This window comes from Salvia miltiorrhiza, chromosome 2 (assembly GCF_028751815.1).
Source record: "Salvia miltiorrhiza cultivar Shanhuang (shh) chromosome 2, IMPLAD_Smil_shh, whole genome shotgun sequence".
Lineage (NCBI taxonomy): Eukaryota > Viridiplantae > Streptophyta > Magnoliopsida > Lamiales > Lamiaceae > Salvia > Salvia miltiorrhiza.
Window position 1 is genome coordinate 834,746 of NC_080388.1, and position 18,226 is coordinate 852,971.

The 18,226-nt window shown below is 41.8% G+C and overlaps 1 protein-coding gene across 1 annotated transcript; it reads right to left on the reverse strand.

The window, feature by feature from the left end:
* Positions 1-8,346: 8,346 nt before the first annotated feature.
* Positions 8,347-9,663, reverse strand: LOC131013657 (uncharacterized). Its single transcript, XM_057941782.1, has 7 exons — positions 9,617-9,663; positions 9,283-9,530; positions 9,006-9,206; positions 8,822-8,929; positions 8,664-8,733; positions 8,484-8,591; positions 8,347-8,400 (listed from the first exon to the last, which is right to left on the reverse strand). Exons 1-7 carry the CDS (start codon positions 9,650-9,652, stop codon positions 8,347-8,349), a joined length of 825 nt encoding a protein of 274 aa, XP_057797765.1. The 5' UTR covers positions 9,653-9,663.
* Between the last annotated feature and the right edge of the window lie 8,563 nt (positions 9,664-18,226).

Genomic DNA, 18,226 nt, shown 5'->3' on the forward strand with positions numbered 1-18,226 from the left:
TATTTTAGCATTCAAATGATGTAATTTGTAAATTTTATTTACAAGAGTTGTAAGGTATAACTTTGAATTATAAGTTCAATTTAGAAAATAATGTATATGAACTTTATATTTTCTTGTGTCATTTATTTTATTAAAGCAAATTTAATTAAATTTTACACAATAATACATAAAATAATAAAAATTACATTAAAAAAAAAAAACGGACGGTTCTAACGGTTCGAACCGGAACCGGCGGTTCGGAACCGGAACCGGAACCGCCGGTTCACAGTTCGGAGCCGAAACCGTGGGGGGTATCTTTCGGTTCGGTTTCGGTTCCAGTTTTTGGAACCGGGAACCGGCGGTTCCGGTTCCAGTTCCGGTTCGAACCGGGAACCGAACCGTGGCCACCTCTAGTTATAAGTGTCTTAAAAAAGGCGCTAATAGAAATCGGTTATTAACCGGTTTCATAAGTACTTATGACACCGGTTTAAAACCGGTTTCTATTAGCGTGACTTTTTAGCGGCGTCTTCTGCAGTAATAGACACCGCTATAAGTGGGCGCTGATAGAAACCGGTTATAAACCGGTTTCGTAGATAGATTAGAAACCGGTTTATAACCGGTTTCTATTAGCACAACAATTAATGGTGTCTGTTACCATAAAAGAAACCGCAAAGAAGTTACTTATAGAAACCGGTTTATAACCGGTTTCGTAGCTAAATTAAAGGGAAAAAAAATAATTTTTAAATACATTTTGTAGGCCCTATAAAAACAGTTTTTTAAATAAAATTATATATAACTAATAACAACAAATATCGAATTACACAATCAATTAGCACCAATGTACGTTACAATCATCTCCAATGTCTCACACCAAGTTTCAACTATCAATATAACAATAGAAAGTCTAATATCAAGTTTCTAGGAAGACAAAATCTAATATCAACTCTCAAAATCAAATGTTCTTGATGCCTCAATTTTTCAAAAACTAAATATGGTCTTCTTTCCTCTTTGCATCCAAGTTAGCTTTGATCATATTACCTGCAAAACACAATCAGCCCACTCCTTCCGCACTTCATCAATCTCCACACTAGAATTTTTTTATTAAATACGTTTTAATATAAAAAGAGGAAAAGAAAACAAAAAACCTAAACCCTTGAGAGCACAAGAGAGCTAACTAAGGGCCGAGCCTCATTAAAACCTTCATACGGAAAACCCCATGGGAAAAACCGTAAGAAGGAAAAAGAGTACCCGTCTAGACAAAAACCAAGAACGAAGAGCGGAAGGGAAGGTCTCGGGAACTCCGGCCTAACCATCGTCCCCAGACCAACCCGGCTCAGACAAACAAAGCAAAAGCAAAAGGAACAAAAAAGGGCAGATGGCCGGTTATACGCCGTCGCCATCTGCCGCCAAAGACCAACCGACCGCAGGAGCAAAAGGCCGGTGAGACGCCGTCGCCCAAAGCTCCCCACCCGGAGAATCACTGTGAATAAATGGCCGGATAAGCTCCATCGCCATAATCTATTGTAGAACCGGGAGGCCTCGGCAAAGAAACAATAAAGGCCGGTGAAGCGCCGTCGCCGATACTGAAACCACCGAGGACTCCGCGTCCGGTAGAAAAAATGGCGGATTACCCGGCCGGTGAAACTCCGTCGCCGCCAACCATCCATGCTTTTGCCATTCCAAACAACCCCAGAGCACTCCCAACGAACAAATAAGAAAATTCCACGGCCGGTTATATGCCGTCGCCGCAAATCCTCATCATGTCCGTCCCAAGAAAGGCTCCTCCAGAAATCCGGCTTCGAACTCAAAAGGTCCCAGACCACCTCGCAACTGCCCTTCTCACCCCAGCGCTGAAAAGTGACCCAGCTGCTCCAGCACCCGACCATGCAGCAGACCACCCAGGCCATCCAACGGGTCCCCTGCTGCATCCCCGCAGTCACACCGCCCGCCGAGAAAACACCACCAGTCCTCCTTCGCCTAACCCTACAGATTTTGTTCCCATGACAGTCATCGGAGCAGGTAGCAGCCACAAACTCACGTCTAGCCCTCATCCACCAGCCAACGCAGCCGAACGCAGCCAAAGAAAGTTGTCCAAGAGTCCAGCTAACCCTAACCAGCAAGACTCCCAACCCGTACAGGGAAAGGCTCGCAGCACCCATCAGAATTTCACACGCACGGAGCTATGAGTTGACATATCCAGGGTAGCCACCTTTTTAATATCCTCCAAGGCATAAGGCCACCAACCCTCAATACGCTCCGGGTTTGCCATCACATCAGCCGGCTTATTACCTTCCCTAAAAATGTGAGACACCTGAAAGTTAGTTTGAGAGATCATCTTCAGAACATTTTTCCACTCCGCCAAGAAACGCCAAGGGACATTCGTGGAACGGGTTTGAAGGAGGCGGACCACATAAGTGGAGTCCGCTTCCAGCCAAAGATGCTTCCAGCCTCTCTGATAAGCAATGCGTATCGCATGCATAACCGCCAGAAGTTCCGCCTCAAAAGCAAAACCCCTTCCACCCTTAAAGTGAAAGCAGCCTCGCACCCATCCCCAATTATCTCTGAAAACCCCACCTGCGGCAATGAGACCCGGAGCGCCCGTAGCCGAGCCATCCGTGTTAACTTTAATCCAACTTCCCACCGGAGGCCACCAATGAACCTCCATCATCTTAGGGGGAGGCTGAGCACGGGTCGCCACCCCAATTCTCCGAAGAATCATATAATCACTCCAAGAGTTGTTCGAATAGCCCAGTCGCGCGAATTGTGAATCAATTTCTTTAAAGCCAACTTTCAAGAAACACAAAATCGCCTTAGGATGGAACGTTTTCTCTTCAAAGGTAACTTGATTCCGGCAATCCCAAACTTTCCAAAGCATATTGATAATAGCTGCCTTCCAAAAAGCCAAAACCAAAGGGCTAAAATCCATACTCCACGAGGCGACCAGGAACGAGTGAATGTCCATGCTCATTTCCAGATCCCGTTTGTCAAACCAACCGAGCAGCTCCTCCCAGGCCGAACGAATGGCGGTGCAATCCCAGAAAAGATGCGTCAAAGTTTCCTCCTCTCTGCTACACATGATACAACGGTTGGGGCCTTGAATACCCCTTCTACGAAGACAATCCAGCGTAGGCATTTTGTTATGAATTATCCTCCAACAAATCAGCGATCTGCGATCCGGGATGAATCGCTCCCAAAGCCACTTCCCCCAGCTTACTTTGGGAAAAGAGGGGCTGATATTCTCATAAGCAAGCGCCGAGGTAACATTCCCCGTATCCGAAGGCTTCCAAACGCGAACATCTTCCTCCTCACCAATAGGAATAAGAAGCATATCAACCACCACCTCCGGGAATTGAACGATAAAATCCTCCGTGAAGTGCCAGATCCCGTTATAGAAATAATCCTCGACAGATTGATTCAGGAAAGTATGCATGAAATCCGGGATTCCAAGTTTATCCACCAGCTTGTAACCAATCCAATCATCCTGCCAGAACAGAGTACTATTACCAGTGCTTATAAAAGAGAACGAGTTCCCCACCATCAGATCCACCTGGCTGCGAACACTAGTCCAAAAAGGAGAGGAAGCCAACGCCCATTTAGCATGACAGAAATTATCCAAATATCTAGTGCGGAGGATAGCAAAAGCGAAATCTTTCCCTTCAATGAGCCGCCAAGCAGTTTTCATGAGAAAGCTTTTATTCATGCTGGAAAACGATTTGACTCCCAGACCCCCTTCCTCCTTAGGCGCACAAACTCTTGACCAGCTCACCGGACAGAACGGCTTTTGCTCAGTGTTGCCAGTCCAAATGAAATTCCTACAATGACGATCTAACGCATATATCAGGGAATTAGGCCATTTATACACCAACATAGAGTGAGTGACCGAGCTCTGAATGACCGAACGAACCAAACAAATTCTTCCCGCCATAGACAGCTGCAGGCCTTTCCAGCGAGAAAATTTTTGAATAATTCTATCGTAAATCGACCGCAGGTGAGAAGCTTTCATACGACCAGTGAAAATCGAGACCCCAAGATAGTTCACCGGTAGATTGCCAACTCCAAAACCAAGCTCTCTAACAATACCGCTTTGCATAGCAGGGGAAACACCTTTAGAGAAGAACACATGAGACTTCTGGGCATTGCACACTTGGCCCGACATCCCACCATAGAAGTCAAGAATCTCTTTAATTTTGCATGCGTTCCTGCGGGAAGCCTTACAGAAGATAATAATATCATCGACATAAAATAAGTGAGTAGGAAAGTAATTCGCTCTACTAAAATCCATGGGAACCAAATGTCGAGAACGAACACAATTGATCAGAACATGGCTCAACACATCTTCAGCAATGCCAAAAAGGATAGGCGAGAGCGGATCACCCTGACGAACACCTCGCGAGCAAGGGAAATAACCGCTCAGCTGACCATTATACAAGATGGAGAGATTTGAAAATAATGGAAATCCAACGCACAAAAGTCTCATGAAACCCATTAACCTCGAGAACTTTCAGAATAAAGTCCCAACTGATAGTGTCAAAAGCTTTTCTGATGTCGATCTTGCAGGCCATATTCGACTTGCGACCCGTGCGGTTCATGCAATTGAAACCTTCAGAAGCCAAAATAATGCAGTCATGAATGGATCTTCCTCCAATAAAGCCAAACTGATGATCAGACACCGTGTCCGCCGCCACCTTATTAAGACGCGTGGCAAGGATCTTGGAAATAATTTTAAAAAAGAAATTGGAGAGGATAATCGGACGCAGGTCCGCAACAGTATCCACTATGTCTTTCTTCGGGATCAGAATTAAAGTGTTGGCGTTGCAGCCCGAAGGCAAATAAGAGTTGATGAAGAAACCCTTCACCGCACGGGTGACATCTTCCTTGATCGTGCCCCAACAATTCTGAAAGAAAGCTCCAGAAAATCCATCCGGGCCAGGCGAACTGTTCTCGTCCATTCCAAAAATAGCAACATGGATTTCGTCTTCATCGGGAATGCGTATCAGAACCGCGTTATGCTCCTCAGTCACAGACGTATCAATATTGGCTTCTATCAAAGTCACATCCAGCAAGTTTTGATTTTCTTCCTTGAAAAGGTTGGAAAAAAAATCAACAATGTGTTGCTGAATAACCGTTTGATCATAAGACACCTCCCCGCCAATTCTCAAATGTTCCAAACGCAGATTATTCTTACAGAACTTTATGATACGATGGAAGAACTCAGTATTGCGATCACCATCAGTCAGCCAATGAGCCCGACTTTTCTGTTGAAGCAGGCTGTGTTTTCTTGTCAGAATCGAATTCAAGGCAGCTTGCCTTCCCACTTCTGCGTCAAACAGTTCATCCGTGTAGCCCATAACAGAGATATCATTTTGAATCGTCAAAAGCTGTCTTTGAAGATCCTCACTTTGAGTATTCACCTGCCCAAAGACCTCTTTGTTCCACGTACGAAGCTCCCCACGCAGCCTACGCAACTTGGACATCACCCGGAAAATAGGACAATTAGTCTCCAGATCAGCTCTCCAGGAGTTGGAGACCATCTCGTTGAAATCAGGATGGAGAAGCCACATCTTAAGAAATTTAAAAGCTCGCCTACCAGAAGGGATGTCATCTTTACATTGCAAAATAAGCGGAGAGTGATCAGAGGTGACCCGAGGGAGGGCATGCGTGTTGATGTCATTCCAGCAGTCAGCAAAATCCGTGGAGAAAAGCGCTCTATCCAGCCTCGATTCGATATGCCTCGGAAGAAGTCTACGCCCAGACCAAGTCATACGAACTCCCGAAGCCGGAGACTCAATAAAGCCAGTCTCATCAATAAAATTGCGGAAATCCCTACAAGAACTCTGATCCGGAGCCACCGTGCTGACTCTCTCATTCGCCAATGAAAACGGTTTTCACATCCTTAAAAACCATCAAGTCCTGCCAGAGTTGACGCCGCGACACCGTATCATTAGCACCATGAATAATACCAATTCTGAAATCCAAAGACCCCCAAGTGCAGTTAGCAACAACCGCCTGCTCCGAGGAGAAAATGATAGAGGTGTTCACCGAAGGCTGAGCAACAAGCCAAATGTTCGAACATCTAGGAAGTCTGTTATTATTGTGACGAGGAGTCATATTAATAGAGCGCCAGAAACTTTGGCGGACTTTGCAAAGTTTCGACTTTGGTTCAATTAACCCAATGAGAATGGGTGAAAAAGAGCGACAGTGATCCTGCAGCAGACGTTTAGATTCATCCGTAAAGCCACGGACATTCCAAACGAGGATATTCATGGAAATTATTTGGAATGCTGAGGCGGGCCCGTGTCCCGCTCCATTTCGTCAGCCCATCTTTGCTTTGAAATGTTGTCCATGGCTTTGAAGGCCTCTGTTTGTTTATGCTCAATAATATAGTCTCTAGGCTTCTTCCCAGCATCCACCGCTTTACGCAACCGATTCTTGATACTTTCCTCTTGCTGCATCAGCGCCTTGTTATGGGTTCGCGCTTGATTCGGAGGGCGACCCCTTTTTCTGGGGGAGGAAATCGACACCTTAATTTCCTTTGCACTACCAGGAGCTGCCAAACTTTTGTCCGAGCCTTGATCTCTGTTGCTCTGCTCATTGATAATCTGCCGACCCTCCTCCTCTCTAGGGCCAGGCTGTGTTCTGCTCAGCAACTTCACTTCGCTGCTCAAAATCTTGCCGCTGCTAGACTCAGGTCTTTGCTCTATGTTCTGATCCTTCCGACCCGATCTCTGATCAGCAATAATCTGCTCCAACTGTTTATCTCTGTCACTTTCTGAGCGTTGATCTTTTGAGCTCGTGTTGTCTCCAGCTCTGCTGTGTTCAATTAAGTCTCTGCTTTCCTCGGTGCAATCCCGCTCTGGAGTATGAACCCAATCCAAGATTTCCTTGTTTTGATCGAAGAACTGACCATCAAGCTTAGCTCTCCCTGCCATTCCATTATGTACTTTCTGCTGTTCTGGCTGCTTGTTCAGCTCAGATGTAGTAGATCTCTGTACCAATTCCACTTCATCGTCAAAGTGTTCCTGGCCAATATTACGTATTTCATGTCCCCCTGAGGTCGTGTATCTTCTTGTTCTTGGGCTATTTTGGCATATGTCAGTTTTGTTGCCCTCAGCCTCTCCCACCAAAGAATCCAGTTCCATCTCCTCAACATGCGTAGCTTTATCTGAAACTTCTCCGTCTTCTAAGACAGCAAAGCGGTTCGATATAGCAGCCGACGTAGTTAGGGTCTCATGACCAGACTGATCCTCAACAACAGGCCGTTGCTTCGCAGCTTGAACTACCCCACTGCGCTGCTCCTTTGCTTTAGCAATTTCCTGCCAGTATGGCTCTCTTTGTTTCACAGGTTCAGCAACTTCTTTGCCTTTTGATTTACCCCGGCGGCACTTCTCAACCACATGACCTGTCATTTTGCATTTCGTGCAGTAGGGAGGTATGTACTCATAGCTAAATTCAATGTCGAACTCATAGTCGCCTCCATCAATGGTCATGTACTCCGGTAGCATATTCGCAAGGTCAACTTCGACCAGCATTCTCGCATAGTGAGCAACATCATCATCCACCGAATTGCCATCAATCTTGAGAGGTTGCCCTAGCCATCTGCCAAGTGCCTGAAAGAACCTCCGGGTGCCAAAACTCCACTGGCAGATAATAGATCCGAACCCAAACTTGTGCCAACGAGGAGGATTCCTTGTAGGGATTGAAGAATCTCACCCATTCGCGGAGACGAAGAATTCCCGAGGAGAGTTCCCAAACAATATGCGACTTGGCAGTCGCTTTATCTTCTTTATTGTTGAATTTCAACGTGAAATACCCTTTTCCCATTGGCATGAGACGCCACGTCGAAGACAATTTCCACACCGACTGAAGTTCGTCCTTTAATTCCTTGGCCGTCCTTGGTTGTGATCCTTTATTCATCATGAATCGCCCGATTAAAGTAAACTGAAACTTCGACGCTTGGAGGAGTTGTAGTTCTTTTGGAACCTTGAGAACGCCAATCTCATCACGACTGCATGGGCGAAGAGCCTTGAAGTTATGCGCCGGCAAATCCGGCTTCCTCTGACGTTGCATCCCCGTCACCCTAGCATAGGAGATAGGCGGAACCATCGTCGTCCTGGTTGTATCATCAGAGACCGGAGCGGCAGCTGTTTTCACAGCATCAGCGTGCTGCGCTATCGAAGAGCCATTAGGAATAGGGTTTCCCTCGGTTGCCTTGGGGGAACGAGAGAAGTTGTTGGAGATGGCCGGCAAAAGGAGACCGCCCATGTCCATCAGGAACGGCGGCAGAACGCCGGCGAAAGCAACTGAAGAAGGGCGGCGACTAGATTAGGGTTAGGGGCGGGAATCGCTGGTTTCTCGGAGCTCTCATACTTAGGTCAAAATCGTTTTTTCAATCTCCACACTAGAATAACTTTTGCTATTGAACTGTAAAGTAATAGATATGCCTCATAAGAATATGGCAAACCATCAAATATGTTCAACAAGATATAATTATAATAATTACGTACCAATAATTGCAGCGAGCTAATCCTCTGAAAATTAGCAGACTCAATAATATCTTTCATATATCTCATGGCATAAAAACCACACTGAGAGTTGTCAGGTTGTTTAGGAACCTACATTCAAATTAAATTGTTAATTAAAAGTTTATTCCTTATCATTTATTTTATTTTTATGAAGTTACATACCTGAGGTATTGACCAGTTTAGTGTCTTTCTTCCTTTCCTCTGCATCGTGGCATTGAACATCTTTAACGCCCTTCATATATGAGACATAAAGAGTTTAATTCAAGGACTAATAAATTATAAAATACATAGTAAGAAATAGTAAAACAACAATGACTTACCATTCAATAACTTTTTTCCAAGTACTATCATGAATACCACTATAAAATGGGTCCAATATACCAATCTCCTCCTTGTGCGGGTCGATCACAGTAAGAATCCAATGCTCACTAAATGTAATCACGACAAATAATGAGTGCATGCAAGTATTAAACATTGGAAAATAATATATAAGTTTTTACTTACTCCACATTACATGGAACCAATACAAATTGATTGGACAATGTACCAACAAGTCGATTTGCTAAATCTTGTGCTCTTCGTTCCATTCTTTTATTGATCGATTTTGTATCCTTTTTAGTGGATGGTACATGTCCTATGTTGTAAGGATCAACAAATCTAAACTTATTGGCCTTGTCTAGCTTCTTCACCTTACCGAACAAGAGCCTACGCAGAAAAGACAAAATTAATCAAATATAATTTAAATTGGAAACATACTATAAATATATAATCAATTACTTACCATATATAGATAGCAATGCACGTATATGAAATTGGCTTCAAGCGGCAGAAAGGCTCAACATCTTCAAGATTTACATGTAAGATGCGCTCATGACCAAAAAGGGCTTCATCTAGTATTATTGTTATTGTGCCCTTGCCTTTGAATAAGGCAAGGCAATAAAGATATACCATACGCAACTCTTGAACCGGAATAGTGGTGAAATCAAAATCACGTGTGGTTTCCTCTTGTTGCCTTTTCCTTTTTGGTTTCTAAAGATGAAAGAAAAAAAGAAAAACTTACGTATAAGCATGCTAAAGTCAATATAATAATTATATAGTAAATGATAGTTATATACCTCATCTTTCAACTTTAAAAGGCGTGTTGGCCACATAACATGAGATCCAATACATTGTCATCCATTACCTCATCAATTGCCACTTTCACACAATCTTCTGGAAAGTTTTCATTGGGCCCATGCACTTTAATAACTGTGCCAAATGCAGCAACACTTGTGCCCGACTCCAAACTCAATGCAACAAGTTTTCCGTGTAAGACAAATACAGATGCAAACAATTAAATACCAAAATCATAGAAATTAGTACGATACCAAAATATCAAGCATACCAAGAAAAGGTCATTTTTTTCAACTATTTGTATATCCTTGTCGAACATCTCCGTGTTCATATCATCTTCTGGGTCGTCACACTTAACTTCAGAGGGAGGCTTAATTGAGCAGCTCCCCTTCTCATCTATCACATCATCTTGTGCTTCTTTTTTGTACACAACCGCTTCTAGTCGTGCAATTCTTTCATCTTGTTCAATGTTTCTTTGTTTTTCTTTCAACAACTCTTGTTGTTGTTGACTACAAAGCTGTGTGTAGAATTGTTTTCCTTTAGCAACTCTATGATATGATGATTGAGTAAGATGACCTCCAACACCTCTCAAACGCCCATGATGCTCTTTTATTTGAAGAGCAGTTTCAAGGATATTACCACTGCATTTATCAGCTTCCAATGCTCCTTCTTTCTTCAGTGCAATCATCTCATCCTAAATTAAAACATCCACTAAGAGCATTACACTTTAATATAATACAAAAAAATATATAACACACCATATGAAATGCAAACTAACAATCTTAGCAATTTTTTCCTTTAGGTCATCTCCATCATGTAGCCCATCTTTAGACTTTCGTGCTTCAACCCTAAGAGTAGCTTGAAATGTTTCACGATCATCAGAGAATAATGATGGATGCATGTATATAGCATGTCACTTATGATATAACATGTACTACAAACAAACGAAAGACTATTACAATGAGACTTACATTTGCAAGGACATGGTTCGCATATCCTTTTCGAGATAGGTGATGTGGATAAATATTCTGAGAACCTCTTTCAATTTGTTTCTCTCTTGTTTTCTATACAACAATTGTGGATAAATATTAATGAAATAATTATGTATACAACATAACTGAAAAAAATTAAGCATGTTACCTTGTAGTTATCAGTCAATCGTGTAACAAGAAAATCACTCCAATCAGATTGTTGGATGAAAGAATACTCCGAAGGAGGATGTCTCAGATTTGGCGAATCTACCCTTCCATACACATACTTTTTAGTGAGCTTGACCTTGAATGCACGCCACTTTTCATTAGCCGATTTCAAACATTCTTTCTTCCAATTTAGGTCAACATTGAATGACATCTATAAAATTATCCAAAGCAGGTAAAGCCCATATATAAACAAAAAATAACATAAAATCAAATAAACACATAAATACTTACATTAACTCCATCCCATATAAGATCTTTCACATCATTTGGAACATCAGTCCATTTCTCATAAGAGATCTTCACATTTTCCCTAGCCAACACCCCAATGTAACTTTGCATCTGATTAGCAACTTTACCAATGGGCTGTCCAAAATCAGTAAACTCTACGTCTCTTTTTATGCCTTGAGCCCTTTGCATAGCAAGACAATGCATACGTGTTGGTCCTCTTACAGATCTCGTAGATGTTGTGCTCTTCACCTCTGATGTTATAGATGGAGGCCCTGCATCATCATCATCATCCTCATCAACTAACTTTCTTTTGCCTTCATCTTCAAACTTTAATTTTTTATGCACTTTCTTCTCTGTTTCAGCGTTTTTCACTTCTGCTTTTCTTCGAGGAGCCATGGTGCCAAAATCTGCAATCAACAATGTCAGTTTTTTCATCAATTGAAAGATTAACAATGAGAATACGATATAACATATAAAGTCAATAGAAGCAATTACTTGGATAAAAAAAATTGTACCATCTTAATCTAATCATCTACTTGATCAATCCAAGTACCCTCACAATCTACACGAACGTATTGTGGCTCATTTTCATCTGTTGTGTCATCATTCTTCATAGGCAACTCCTTACTAAAAGAAGGATGGAGTATCTCCTCAATCTCACTGGAGCGCGCCCCTATATATATATATATATATATATATATATATATATATGTGTGTGTGTGTGTGTGTGTGTGTGTTTTTTTCTTTCTTTCCATTTGACCGTTTCTTTGTTTTGTTTTGTTATATATATATATATATAGGGGTGGAAAATCGGGTACCCGCGGGTACCCTACCCGCAAAATGCGGGTACCCGCGGGACGAAAACCGCCGAAAACGGCACCCTCACCCGACCCTCTTCCCCGATGCGGGTACCCGAATACCCGCAGCGGATACCCGCTGCAGGTATGAGGGTACCCTCACAGTCCCGCGATTTTTTTTAATTGTAATTTTGCGGGTTTTTGGTCCCGCTGAAGGGTATTTCGTCCCGCGAGAGGGTATTTCGTCCCGCATTTCACAAAAAAAATTGAAGATTATAATTTAATCTAGATTGTAGAAGCAGACAAGCACTCTAACAGGGAGCATCGAGAAGATACAAGAGAGAGAACAGAGATGATACATGGGATGAATTAATGTGTAATGATGTCACAAACCACTTCATTATTTGTTTACAAGAGGGAGACTTGATAGCAATTACACTGCAGGCACTTAATTAACCAAAGAACTGATGCTTTCATCTTTTTTATTTTCCTCATTTCAATATCCATGCATAACGGCATTCTGCACATAGTGAAAGACCAGGCAAAGTGAAGTAATTCTATATCTCTCACATCACATATAACAATAAGTCGATTTCTTAATTAAAATAATTCTTCACTCATTGCTGCATCTTAAATAATTCAAGTAAACTGAGAAATTACCTTAGTTCTGCGTTCTGCCGGAGACGGGAAGAGGCGGGCAGCGCCGGTGGGCGGTGGTGGCGACCGCGCGAAGGAAGAAAGCGTCGAGGGGGTGGCGACGTGCCGGGCGCGATGCAGCGTACTCTCAGGCACAGCCGCGCAGCAGTCAGCACAGCAGCGTACTCTCAGCGGCGGCGACGGGCCGACGCGGGGCAGCGGCGCCGGCGGCGAAGTCGAGAAGGGAGAGAGTCGAGAGCCAAGGCAGCGGCCAGGCCCAGGGCAGCAGGAACGAAATAGGGGAAAAATTAGGGCTAGGAGAGTTTTGGGGGTTTAATTCCTAAAATCCTAAATAAAATTATTAATTTTAATTTTATAATGTTAAATCTGCGGGTATCCGCGGGTATACCCGAGGGTACCCTCTACCCGCAATTTTCGAGGATGCAATACCCGCACCCGACCCTCCACCCGAATTTTGCGGGTATCGGGTACCCGATACCCGCGCGGGTATCGGGACGGGTGAGGGTATACCCGATACCCGCAACCCGATTTTCCACCCCTATATATATATATATATATATATATATATATAGGGAAAATTGCATCTAAATACACAAACTTTGCCAAAAATTCATATTTGACGCGAAGTTAGGATTTTACATTTTAATACACCAACTTTTGTTGTTGTCCAAATTTGACACGACCTAATTCTTAAAAATTCAAAAAACAACCCCTTTTTGTAAATAATTATACAAAGACCCACTTATGTTATAATTTGGGACATTTAAACCAAAACAAAATATTTCCTTATGATGTTTTCTTTTAAACCATTTTAGGCGTGGATCAAAGATTAAAAGAAAATATCATAAGGAAATATCTTGTTTTTGTTTAAATATCCCAAATAATAACATAAGTGGGTCTTTGTATAATTATTTACAAAAATGGGTTGTTTTTTGAATTTTTAAGAATTAAGTCGTGTCAAATTTGGACAACAACGAAAGTTGGTGTATTAAAATGTAAAATCCTAACTTCACGTCAAATATGGATTTTTGGCAAAGTTTGTGTATTTTCACGCAATTATCCCATATATATATATATATACCCTACTCTTCCACCACAATTCACACACAATTCTCTTCATCATCATCTCTCTCAAATTTGTGTAAGATGGATCCAAACAATCCCATCTACTACGATCCAAATCGGGTCCCCGATCTCTCCGACTACTACCATCCTGATTTATCGGGATTCAACTTGGGGGAGGAGACCCCACACGGCGAGGAGGAGGCGCCGACGACCCATAGTGCGTCGAAGTTGAAAATAGGCGGGCGATGGAAGGCGGTCGCCTACAAGGAGAAGGCGCTGACGCCGGCCCCGAAGGAAGGGAGGGTCCCCCGTCATACCTACACCCAAGAGGAGATGAACCTCATTGTCCGAATTTGGGTGGAGGAGACGAATGATGCCATCCGGGGTGTCGACCAAAAGGGGGAGCCTTAGTGGCAACGAGTCCTAGATCGGGTGAACCCCGTCATCGGCGCCAACCTCGGACACCGGAAAATAAAATCTCACTGGGCCCGAGGAGTTCAGAGGTGAAGCTGTGGGAGTCGATTTGGATGGAGACGACCTCCAAGTGGCCTTCCGGCTATTCCGACGACATGCTTCGAGAGAAGGCCCAAATTTTGTACCTAGCAAGGAGCAAATGCGGCCTCTTCAAGATGTGGAATGCGTGGAAGCTCCTCGGGACCAACCGAAAGTTCAAGTCTATATACCTCGATGGAGACGTGCATTCCTCCAAAAGGACAAATACTACCGAGAGCGGTGGCTTCACCACCTCGGCGTCGGGCGAAGAAATCACGTCTTCCCGGCCGATTGGAAATAAAGCGGCGAAGGCGGCAACGAGGGCGGCTAAGGGAAAAGGAAAGGCGGCGTCGCAAAGCTCGGAGCCTCCTCCCGAATGCAAGGAGTACATGGAGAAGTTCGACACCAAGCTCGAACGAATGATGAAGCTGTACGACACAAAGAATGCCCTCAAGAGGGAGACGCACGACGATTGAATCATCTTCATGAAGACTTCCGACATGACTCCGGAGCAGCTAGAATGGCACAAGGAACAGGTTACAACGATTCTAGCTCGAAGAAAGGGGGTTGGAAACTAGATAGTTTTTTTTTAAGTAGTTTTTAGTTATGTCTTTTTTTAATTATGTCTTTAGTTTTTTTTATGTAATTTTTAGGTTTTTTAAATTAATGCAATTTTAATTTTAAGTAATTGTGTTATTTAAATTTGTACAATTAAAGTTAAATGAAAAATACAAAAATTAAAACTAAAAAGATAGAGTAAGAGAATGAGTCATCCCATTGTGGGCTCCTTACTCATAAGTGGTCCCGCACTCTATAGAGTAAGGAGCTTATTCAACCACTATGAATGCTCTTATGGCTTCATCATGTTTCTGTGGATGGGGTGTGCCCACTTTTGTTTAGACCAATGGGCTTCCATGACTCATATGCTATTCTTCTAGAGTTATATGTCCTAACATTAGGAAGAGATTGAGTAATGTAGGACGCATTTCAATTGTAGAATATTTCAATTGCTTTGTGAAATGGGCGAAAAACGCAAATTAGGAAATTTAGGGTCCTTTAGCTGATTTTGAAATTAGTGCCTTAATTCAAAAATCTGAAAATTCGAATTTAATAGCAAAAAAAATGTAATTTCCTACATGGCTGCCACATCAATTAAAAAAAAAACCGGCGTGTATATGTGGCGTTTCCGGCATCCACGTCATTTTCACGTTTGGTGGTTGGCTGACCATGGAAAATTTTAGAAGAAAAAAAAGGTTATGTATTATGAGGCGAATTTCAAAGATAATGTGCAATTCCAGAAAATATGGAAATGTAATGTATTTAGTAGGGATGTCAATCGGGCTAGCCCATCAGGTTTTCGGGCTAGCCCTATCGGGTTCCGGGTTAATTGGGTGCGGGCTAATCGGGTTGGAGGTTTTTTCGGGTTGTAACTCTCCAACCCTAACCCTAAACGTTCGGGTTTCGGGCTAGCCCATCGGGTTGGAGGTTTTAAAGGTGTAAAAATAAAATTATCATTTGTATTTTATTATTCTTAATGATCTAATGTATAATGTATAAAATACACTGGTGAAACGAGAAACCAACACCTAAAACTAGAAAGCAGTAAATGACACGGATTTACGTGGTTCGGTCGAGAAGACCTACGTCCACGGGGTTTTGGGGGTTTTCCACTATAATCGAGAGAGTGTTTTACAGTTTACAAGAGATGAATGAAGAAAATGAGATGCTCCTTTAATCTATGCCCCCAAGGCCCTATTTATAAGCATGAACATAAACTTAAGGCCCTTGGGCCCATTAGACCCCTAAAGCCCATTAGCCCAATGAATCAAGCCCAAGCCCCATTATTCTAATCTACATCTTGAAATTGAGCCATTAGAGCTGGAAAGCGAAGCCAAGCTGAGCTAAGCCGAGAGTCAGGGCAATCCTGTATCAAATATCAGAAATAACCACAATAACAATAATAATAATAATAGTCATAACTAGAAATATTCCCGTTATGTTTAGCACAGCGCTGATGCATATTTCAGTCCTCATCATACACATTTTCGAAAATTAACATAGAAAATTAACAAGAGCTGAAAGCAACATAAATTAAAACTAATGTTGCACAACTTTCATTTAAAGCCCCCTCTGACGTGTCATTCAGATTGGAAAGCAGCAAAACACATGTTACATTCTTGACAATTTCCCTGGTTCACTACATTTATAAAAACTTACACGTTTATAATAATAATAACCAATGTCAAACAACTACTTAGCTAAAGCTAATTAAAGCTACACATACAAATGAAAATTATTTAATTAGTACATATAGTTTAATTTTACAATGGAAGATCCCAACAAACCTATTGCTAGCTACTAATTAATGGAGACAGAACAGTGAGTTTTAACTACAAAATAGAACCTTGCCTAAGTTTTTAATCATTTAAATGGTCTATGGCTGGTTCGTAAAGAGGATGTTGCTAAAGAATATAGATCATTATAATTTTTTACTTTTTCAATACGACATTGAGAAAATGCAATCAAATTGATTATACAAGTCCAGCATTATATGAACAAAAACTTGATAGTCGACAACCAATATTCAACAAATCAAAATTATATGAACAAAACAATATTCAACAAGTTAAAATTATATGAACTCACTCCACAGTCTATGACTACAACCAATATTCAAGAACAAAAATATAACAATGCAGCAAGCCCAAAATTACTACAAATGCTTGAAAAAATTAAAATGAAATTACAAAGGCCTGAAAAATTACTCACCGGAGTAGAGGGAGTGAGCGGCAGTTGCAGCGGACTAGAAGCAGCAGACAGCGGCAACGGTAGTTTTAATTTAATTAGTAAGAGACAGCGGCGACGGGAAGCAGCAGACGACGGCGACGGGAAGCAGTGTGGTTGCCCGCTTCAACCCGCCAGCCCGAACGGGCTGGCCCGATTAGCCCGATTTGTAATCGGGTTGCAATTTTTCAGCCCTAACCCTCTAATTTTGTCGGGTTATTCGGGTCAGTCCACGGGTTTCGGGCTGGATTGACATCCCTAGTATTTAAGGGCAATTACCCCTTATCAAAATTGTATTATCAGATCCCTTCTTCACCACCACCTCCGGCCATCACTCGCCGCCGCTGCTCTATCGTCATTGTTGCCCTCCACCTTGTCCTTCAAAATCCCTAAACCTTTCTCCCCAAATAAATCTGGCTAAACGGCTAGTAGCATGTGCCTCTGTTGTTATCTCTCTCTGCCATTCGGCAGTTCGAACAACAACTGCCAACTGGACCATCGCCTTTGCCGTTCTTCCATTTCTCGACCGAACAACAAATTCGTCCAGCCACCACATTCTTCTTCATCCCCTTTTTTCTAAAGCTATTTATCTCTCTTTTTCATTCTTGTTCTCTTTCTACATGATTCACACAAATCCCTTACAAAAAAATCGAATGAAAAATTGAATAATTTCAAATAATTCGTATGCCATACCGAATTATTTTTTATGATTTGAAAATAATTTAATATCGAATATTCAAATATACCATTCATATTCCTCTCGATTATTCTTAATGGCTAAGTTCCCATTTTTGTGTGCATTTTGGGTGTTGATCTCTTATGTGGATTATTGCGTAAATAAGAGGCTGCAGTGTGAATTTTATTGGATGATTTCTGAAAAAAATTATTTTGAAAAGAATATTAGTGTGAATTGTGTTGGATGATGAATTGTACTGGATGATTTTTAATAAATTATTGTGGGCGAGAACGATTGTGTGAACTCTGTTGGATAATTTTCGGAGGAGTTATTTGGTTTAAGAGAGAATGTTTGGAAAAGGGAGAGTAACACACGTTTATTTAAACGGCCTAAAATTTTAGGAAGAAAATAACTGTAATAAAAGATTTGCCGGGAAAAAGTTACTGTTAAACTGATGTTTATTATTATTATTATTATTACTACAACGTGTGAGTAAATATGGCCTTTCACAAATAACATGCAAATTATAAGCACAATAAATCAAACTTAGTACTATAACAAAAATCTAAAGAAGTGTTATTGTAGAAATCAAAATTAATCATCATATAAAACAATTTGTCTGAAAATCAACGAAGCCCCCTCCCCCCCCCCCAAAAAAAATAAGAAAATAAGAAAAATTAATTAATAAAGAAATAATTTATAATGGACCTCTTT